This window comes from Penaeus monodon, chromosome 38, assembly GCF_015228065.2.
Source record: "Penaeus monodon isolate SGIC_2016 chromosome 38, NSTDA_Pmon_1, whole genome shotgun sequence".
Classification (NCBI taxonomy): Eukaryota; Metazoa; Arthropoda; class Malacostraca; order Decapoda; family Penaeidae; genus Penaeus; species Penaeus monodon.
In genome coordinates this window covers 21,084,781-21,094,780 of record NC_051423.1, presented here as the reverse complement: position 1 = coordinate 21,094,780, position 10,000 = coordinate 21,084,781, and the positions used below count along the sequence as shown (strand labels likewise).

Sequence of the window (10,000 nt, the reverse complement as noted above, 5' to 3'; positions counted from 1 at the left end):
CCAATGCAGGACCCAAGTGGATTTCAGAATTCCCTTTCTCCCCGACATACCTTTCCGAAGCGTAGAAACTGGCTTGAAAGATGATGGTGGTGATGATAATGATAGTGATGATAACGGTGATGATGATTACGATGATAATGATAATGATGATAACGGTGATGATGATTATGATGATTACGATGATAATGATAATGATGATAACGGTGATGATGATTATGATGATTACGATGATAATGATAATGATGATAACGGTGATGATGATTATGATGATTACGATGATAATGATAATGATGATAACGGTGATGATGATTATGATGATGATGATGATGAAAATGACGGAGGAGGAGGAGGAGGGTAAAGATAAAAAAAGATGAAGAGAAATAAGGATGATAATAATAACAACAACAACAATACGAAGACGAAAAAAAACAAGAAAAAAAAATAATAATAATAAACACGGGCTCATTACACCCAAGAGGGAAATGTCAAATCCACCGCCATGGCGTAATTGCCGAGCCTTTCCATGCACGTTTGTACTTTCTAAAATCTCTCCCTCTTTTCATGTCAATCTCCTCTTGATAATTAATTATTTTCTTGCCTTTTTCTTCTTTTCATGTCAATCTCCTCTAGATAATTAATTATTTTCTTGCATTTTTCTTCTTTTCAAGTCAATCTCTTCTTGATTTTTTATTATTTTCTTGCATTTTTCTTCTTTTCATGTCAATCTCCTCTTGATAATTAATTATTTTCTTGCATTTTTCTTCTTTTCAAGTCAATCTCTTCTTGATTTTTTTAATTATTTTCTTGCATTTTTCTTCTTTTCAAGTCAATCTCTTGATTATTAACGATTTTCTTAGTTTTCCTCTTTTCAAGACAATCTCTTGATTATTTTTTTTTCTCTCTCTTTTCTAGTCAATCTCTGCTTGATTATCAATTATTTTCTTGTATTTTTCCTCTTTCCAAGTCAATCTCTTCTTGGTTAATTACATTCTTGTTTTGAACATTATCACAAATGTTAATCTCTTTTAAAGTTTTTTTTTTCTTTATACTAATTCCGATTACATTAGCGTTTGATGTATATATATTTTTTATTATTTATTATAGTCAATTTATCCTAATTTTGACTGCATGCTCATTAATTATTCAATCATTATTATTGTTCTAAAAAAGTCAATTAACTCGTATACCGACAATGTTCACGGAACATAATTATGTGATAATTACAACGCGTTATTTTTGTGTAATTACCAACTTACGCCTGATAATAATCACTTTTACCGTGTCTAATTATCACCTAAAAATCCGCAATCCATATTTTCAGTGATCCACAACATATATATATATATATATATATATATATATATATATATATATATATATATATATATATATTTCGACTTTATCAATGGCAGCTTCCAATATCAACTATATTTTGTTTAATACATATTTGATGATAATTATTATACTTACCATGATTAATTACAGAAAGAAAATGAATATATATTCAGTATGTATTCAGTATCAACCAAAATTCCACAGTATATATTCAGCATCAACTGTAACCAACCATTTATATTTATTTAGATACAAGTTTCCCACATAAATTCAGGACTAACTGTAACCAACAATTATTAATTATTCATTATCAACTACATACACTTAGCGTCAACCATAATCAACCACACACATTTTTATCTACAAGTTTTCCATACACACTAAAAATCAATCACATAAACCTACATTATCCATTATCAACCAAATAGGCCTACATTCAGCCTCAACCATAATCACGCTTACTGTATACATTCTGCATCAACATCAACCTTACTACTTCAACACTAACTGTAAATCTAATTCACCAAACATAAATACGCTTTCAGTATACACCCTGCACTAACCATACGTCTACTTCACCATCAACCATAATCGTACTTTCTGTATAAATCTACAAATTCTGCATCAACTACATAGGCCTACATCATCAATTACATAGGCCTACATCATCAACTACATAGGCCTACATCATCAACCACAGAATCCTATAAAAAACACCTCCCCTCGCAGAAACTATGCACGTGGCACACCTCGTTACAGCCCCTCATTTGGGAAATGTCAGATTTCTGGAATTTCACCATCGTCGAGAGGCAGAAAGCATAAAAAAATTATTATACGACAGACAGAATCGTTTTGGCTGGCTGTGTTATAGCTAGGTCGAGCGTTTCGAGTGTCGAGTGAGAGTAACCAGCCCACACTCACGCGCGCACACACACACACACACACACACACACACACACACACACACACACACACACACACACACACACACACACATACACACACACACACACAGTACACCAATACACGTACACGCCAATAAACGTGCATAGAAATAAAACAGACAACACGTAAATACACCAATACACGCACATCCAAATACACATACACACCAACATAAGTATACACGAAACACTTACACACCAAAAAACACGCACACACCAAAACACATACAGGCTCTCAACATGAATGCTCTATTTACTCTCTCTCGACTAAGGCGAAATGGTAATAAACGTTCTGCATTTCAACTGTTAGTATTTCAAAACGACCTTCCGATGTGTCAATAAACGCTCATTTTAGATATTAGTATATCAAAACGATTTTACGATGTGTCAATGAACGTTCTTTTCAGCTGTTAGTATTCCAAAACGACCTTCCAATGTGTCAATAAACGTTCCTCGTTTAACGAGGAACGTTTATTGACACATCGGAAGGTTGTTTTAAGAGACTAATTGGAATACTAACAGCTGAAAAGAACGTTCATTGACACATCGTAAATTCGTTTTGATATACTAATATCTAAAATGAGGAGCGTTTATTGACACATCGGAAGGTTAACTAATAGCTTAATTTAAGCTATTAGTATCTTAAAACGACCTTCCGATATGTCAATAAACGTTCCTCTTTACAGCTGTTAGTATGTAAATGTTCCTTATTTCGACTGTTAGCATCTCAAAACGACCTTACAATGTGTCTGCATGACCTACAGTCAGTCGGCGTTTTCGGTGTAACAGCTGACTTTACAAAAGGGAAAGTGATCTCAGGGAGTTTTCTAAGAGGGATATTCGGCCTCGGCTTATGAAACACGAGAGAGAGAGAGATAGATAGATAGATAGATAGATAGATAGATAGATAGATAAATAGATAGATAGAGAGAGGGGGGGGGGGAGGAAGGTAGTTTGAAAGGCAGGATGGTACGTAGATAGGAATATACACATTACTTATATCCACTATATGTCATCTTCAACTTCAACTTCGATCCACCGTAAACACACAAATTTCAAAACACTTCAAACGTCCTTGCCCACCCATGACAGATCACCTGAACTGCAATTTTACAAGTCAACATCGATCTCACCATATTGCCATAAGCTCGTTATCCTCCTAAATTTTCGACAGGCGCTAATAAACCGTAAATACAAGCCATAAAATTTAACAAATAACAAGAAAAACAAAAAACTAAACAAAAAACTCTACGGGCATTTCCTTTCCTACAACATGGAAAAAAGAAAACGGAATCTAGTCTCTCACAATAACTCATTTAATAAACACACACACACACACACACACACACACACACACACACACACACACACACACACACACACACACACACACACACACACACACACACTTTTTTTTCGAAATATGTACTCATCATAATCACGTCACGACGCATACGAAATATGGAAATCCATCTCCATTCATGAAAGAGAATTGACTGGTCTTACGTAACTCACAGAAATCACAACAGTTGCATGCGAAATGGCGGTTGCACAATGATGACGTATTGCAGACAGGGTTTCATGGGGAGGGGGGAAGGGGAAAAGATTGTGAAAAGGCATATTTAAATTAAAGAGAGAGAGAGAGAGAGAGAGAGAGAGAGAGAGAGAGAGAGAGAGAGAGAGAGAGAGAGAGAGAGAGAGAGAGAGAGAGAGAGAGAGAGAGAGAGAGAGAGAGAGGTGCTTTTTTAGGACCCCCCCTCTCTCTCTCTATATATATATATATATATATATATATATATATATATATATATATATATATATATACACTACAATAAATATTGTACATAGTACTGACTGACACGTACGAGTATACTGGTGTCTGGAAAGTGTTAATAACGTGTTGAGTAGGAACTAAGAATGAAGATCACTTTTTGTAATAACAAAATTAATTTACGTTTTTCGGTGGAACACCTGGTGATAGTCGGCAGAGCCCCGTTCGGGAATCATTCATATAACTAATAACTCCACCCTTCTATCCGAATTTAATAACTTCACGCCACATCAACGGAAGTGAAAATTAACATGCAAACGTCATGAATGGTTTCTGATTTCCCCGCTTAGATAGACAATATCTCCGGATAATGATTAATAAAAAACAGAATGACTATTTGAACACCTGATATGCTGTCTAGCTATTCCAGATGCATTATGGGTGTTGACTATTATGGGTAATATAGAAAGATCACATAACTTACTTTTGTATATCTGTCTGCTTACTAGTTGGATGATGATTATTAGGAAGAATCTAACTATAAGTAATAGTTACTTTTTAAATGACTGTGACACAAAAAGACACACCAATTGTAACTCTCTACAAAGAAGAGAATATAACTGAATGAAAATAACACACAGGATCACACACACACACACACACACACACACACACACACACACACACACACACACACACACACACACACACACACACACACACACACACACACACACACACACTTTACTACTATTACAATGAATAATAATAATAATAATAATAATAATAATAATAATAATAATAATAATAATAATAATAATAATGATAATAATAATAACAACAACAACAACAACAACAATGAAAAAAATACAACGCGAAATCCTACACAAACAAAATCTTCAACATATCCTTAACTGAGCCAGGTAACACAAAAGCCCATTTGTATTATGGATACTCTGTTAGCAGCCATGAGGAACGACTGTGGGTGGGAGGCGACGAGGAACCGCACCTACTGGTCTTCTCCCGGTCCTGGTAGCCAGGTAGTGACGACCGGTGCCTCCTGTGTCCTCAATGTCCGGAAACTGTCCAACAACATCTGCTCCATAAGGCTGAATTTCTCTAGGTTTTCGGTGAGTAAATCCCAAAGATAATAATGAAAGTCTAAGCCACGTCTGTGTGGGTGATGATTACCTAATTCATATTTTGTTCATATTGCATATAAATTATGTCATATCCCAAATATTCTTTGTATTTAATGTCATAAACAATCATAAAATGCCAAGTATAAATTGTTTATACTTGGCATTATATAACTGTTTATTACATTTACACATAAATTGTTATATTTTTGAAATGCTCATTAAGTAATGCCTCTACATATCTGCTATAATTTGTTTACTTTAAATAATAATTTTCCATGGTTTTAGACACTCTATAGCCTTTCTTTCAACTTTCACTCCCTCTGACATGCTTCCTTGATTTCCATTACTACCCTGTAATCATCATTCCTTTCTCTTCCTCACCTTCCTCACATTAATATTCCTTAATTTTTAACACATTCCAATACTTCTTTGACCTCTCTCACCACTGGACCCCCCCCCCCCCCCATTTAATTTGTGTCACTATCACAAGACCATTTTTTCTCTAAACTCACCATTAAATAATAATTTTCCCTTAATTTTTCGGCACTACAAAATCGTTCTCCCTCCCATCAGCTCACACCACCTAATGAAGGGAACTGCTTGAGAGACCACCTAGCTGTGTCAGGACAAAACATAAACAACTTTATCCCCAAAGTCTGTGGAGAGAATTCTGGCCAACACAGTGAGTTAATTACATTAATAAACTACATTATTAACAACATTAATAGGTCCATTATAAAAGTACGAAAAAATAATAACTGTAACTGCAATAAAATTGGAACCATACTCTGTTATCATTTAAACATATTTGCTGTAAGTGACTTAGTCTCTGATCTATCCCATTTGTTTAACAATTAAGATCCTTGATGATTTATAGCAAAACCCTTAATAATGAATTACAAACCTTGATCTCTCTTTCCTGAAAATTATTCTTAAAGTCAAATTTTTTTTCCCTATCAACAGTGTACATTGATGTAGACAATGTCCCAGGACCTGTGGAATTGAGAATAAACACTGTAGGAATCGGATTCGATCGAGAATGGGAGATAGAGGTGACCCAGGTAAGATATATAACATACCAAATCATATATTATACAATACTAACAGCATTTCAGGTATGCTTGTATAAATGGTAAGGACAAGAATGAAAAGCTTTCAAATGTAACATTTCCATACCTATACATATTACGGTGAATTTTGGTAAATATGTTAGATATACCAATTTCCGTGGATGGCTATTAGCTTCCTGATTTCCCAAAAAACTCCATTTACCAACTAAAACCTTCAACCAGAAGTAAAACTTACTATTAAGTGTTTTTCACAATGTTTCTAAACCTAAACACTAAAAGAACAAAAACATTTAAATAAAGATAAAACTTGCTTTTAATGCAATTTCAAGAATGTTTCCAATTACTGAAACTAGGGGAAAACTCTAACTAGAAACAGAACCCACAATCCTTCTCTAGCTAAACAGACAAAGACCAAAAACTCAACTAAATAAAAAAAATCACTTTAAATATGTCTTCTCCAATGTTTCAGATCGAGTGCAACAGCCTTTACAGACCGCCCAATAACTGTCTTCAATACTTCACAGGGAGCCAAGGAACCTTTTCCTCTTTCAATTACGTTCCAAATTTACCCTCACAATACTTGGTAAGTTGGAGTAATTCTTACGTCACTGATCGCCCATTTGTATGAACTGATTTCCTCTAGCAGTTTTATGGATATAAACTGAACAGAGATAGCTCCCTGAAAACAAACAAAATAGATATGGTATAATCCAAACTTAAAAATAGGGAACCTGACATTTAAAAAACAAATAAATAGAAGAACTGGAAGAAATACAAATAGTTTCACCCACATTTTGAATCTTCATCAACACATTTAATTTTTTTCAATACTTACTTTTTTTTCTGAATTAACAGATATATTTTCCCTTCTCCAGAACATTTGCCAATATATTTCTCACTCTTTTTTTATAAACATTTAATAATACAGTTACTCTCTTTTTTCAGATTTACAAATTTATTTTTTCATTGTTCTTTTAACATTCACAAATATATTTTCCCCCCTACTTTGTACATTCACAAATACCTTTTACCCCTTCTTTGCATGTGTTAAAATCAAATGAATATCTGCTGTCTATGCAGCCTTAAAAAAAAAAAAAAAAAATTGTTACTTCCAGAATAACCTGAACTATGCTACCTGCATACGAAAAGAGGCTGGTTTTTGTTCCATTGTCTACACAACGACACCCACCTCTGCAACACAGTCCTTTGAACTGGTGAACTTTGTCATCTCTCCAAGTAAGTGCACAAGCTGCCCATGACAATAATAAGTTTGATGACTGATAATTGATGATGATGATAATTATAGACAATAATAACTAATAATAATAATACTAATGATAATAATAATAATAATTATTATTATTATTATTATTATAATAATAATAATAATAAATTCATTGCTTGAAATGTGAGCATGCTCTTAACTCTCTTATCAAATACTCAATCTATAAAATGTAATTGCCTTACTGTTATATACATCACCAGCTATATGAAACACAAAATGTGACTGTATTACTTGTGTCAAACAACTCCATTTTACGCCATAAAAATTCTCTATTATTAACACTAAAATGTCCGAGATGAATACCGCCAACAACCATGGTAACAAATAACATTCCTATTCAACTTCTTGGTAAAACATGAATTACCGTTTTACAATTTTTTTTCCCTTTTTTTTTTTTACTTCTGTATTATGGTTTTTCATTACCTCTTTAGCAGGTGTGGCAACCTCTGTGGTCCCAGCAGGAGAGGCTGGCATTGGCCTTATCCAATGTCCAGATGATTTTGTTATATTGGCTGGAACCAGACTGTGTGGCGACCGGTTAAATGATGGTTCGGCTGTTCCTACACGGACTGATAATGGCCCAGTGACTGGTAAGACTGGTACTATGCTTCTGTTGTTTTTATAAAGAATATAACTAGAAATTACTTTTCAGAATCAGTCAAGAACTATCCTAGCTTCCTCTTAGCTTCTTAGTCTTTTTTAATAGTCTGACTGTGACTGAACTGAATTTATGCCATTATTTCATTATATTAATAAACCTTCCATACATTTATAGAAAGATCACCACCAGAGGTCACAAGGTTTATCCCCAGTTATGAACAAGTCCATCACACACACACACACACACACACACACACACACACACACACACACACACACACACACACACACACACACACACATTCTGTAACTTAGTTCTTGATATGAATACATTTTTAGATATAGAAATATCTCATAATAAAGTATGCATAGATAAACAAATAAAAAATAATAATATTTGTGCCCTAATCTCATAATCTAAATACATTTTTCACACAGAAAGATCCCATAAAAAAACAAATAAAATAAATAAATAAATTAAAAAAAAAAAAAAAAAAAAAATCAAATCAAATCAAATCACCATCCCCTTTTATCATCCAATGAATAAAACCGTCAACACATACAAAGACTTCGTAATTTCCTGTTTTGTTCCAGACACTACAAACGGGCCCTTCATCGTCCAGTTCCGAAGCAACGGGCAAAATGCAGGACAGGGATACCAGTTAACGTATCAGCAAATCCCATGCTAGCATTATAAATATTAGTAGATATATAATTTCTGTAATAATCTTGTATGAATAATGTATATAAATGTTCTGTACTTTATGTATATAGATATATAACTGTAAGCGATCATAATGAAAATCATTTGTAAAAAGGCATTCAGGAATGTGTGAGTTTGTAATGTAATAATCAAGTTACTGTACAAAGAAAACATTTAATAGTAATTGTGTGTATTCTTTTTCAATAATTATAGGAGATAATACATACCTGCAGTCTTTAGACCTTAAGAATTATATATAATCTCTATATCTTAATACAATGTTACTAATGGACAATTCTTCATTTATCAAAATATAATGCAAAAATATTGCCTTTTTTTAAATCCTGATTTAACAATGATGAATATATCAGTTTCAAAACATACCCAACCTTGAAATATGTTAGCCACCTGAAGTTATTTAAGAGCATATAACATACAATAAAAGCTCCTATTTTTTATCACTTATATCAATCCCACAGATCACGATCCTATATATAGTATCCTTCCTTATTAGGAGCTTGTTTGAATTTCTCTGATTCATCATTTGTTATTAGTTATGTGGAGTTTGTACTATGCTTATTTCATCATAAATATCAGTGATACAATGAATAGCATTATACTTCAAACACTGTGTATTTACAGATTCAAGGTTAAATGTATATACTTCAATATTTAACAATGTGCACTCTCAAAGCAGTAAAATCCAAGACCTATTAAATTTTTCTTCAAATACCAATATAACTGACTCCCACTCAGACCAGCTGGCTTAGAACTGCTTATTCTCGGACATAAATGGAGTTGCAGAGGTCCGAGTCCTTGTTTGTCTATATAAGTTCATTATTGCATTAATCCATATTATATACCAGTATACAGTATAAGTAGAGATATAACATCTACATGTAATTACATATTTTACTTATAAGATATTATATATATGAATGTCTCAATTTTTTTTCCATGGTTCATTAGTGGAATTGTGCACTGCTTTGAATAAAATATAAACATATGCCATTTGTTTGGGTTTATATACCTGCAACCCATACTGTAAAGAATAAACAGTAAAACAATATAAATAGTTTCCATTTGTCAGAATACTTATAAAAAATAAATGAAATATATAAATCTATTTTAGTCTGTGCCACAAAATCCA

The 10,000-nt window shown here is 33.1% G+C and overlaps 1 protein-coding gene across 3 annotated transcripts in view; it reads left to right on the top strand.

Moving 5' to 3' along the window:
- LOC119597013 overlaps positions 1–9,177 on the top strand; it is a 27,115-nt gene extending 17,938 nt beyond the window's left edge. Inside the window, exons 4-10 of one of the 3 annotated variants that reach the window (XM_037946442.1) lie at positions 5,014–5,180; positions 5,766–5,874; positions 6,156–6,253; positions 6,732–6,845; positions 7,378–7,498; positions 7,982–8,137; positions 8,742–9,177. In XM_037946442.1, the coding sequence (XP_037802370.1) occupies positions 5,014–5,180; positions 5,766–5,874; positions 6,156–6,253; positions 6,732–6,845; positions 7,378–7,498; positions 7,982–8,137; positions 8,742–8,836 (860 nt within the window). In that variant the 3' untranslated portion in view covers positions 8,837–9,177. Of the gene's footprint in view, positions 1–5,013; positions 5,181–5,765; positions 5,875–6,155; positions 6,254–6,731; positions 6,846–7,377; positions 7,499–7,978; positions 8,138–8,741 lie in introns of all 3 variants that reach the window. The other 2 variants (XM_037946441.1, XM_037946440.1) reach the window with 2 other exon arrangements.
- Positions 9,178–10,000: the final 823 nt, after the last annotated feature.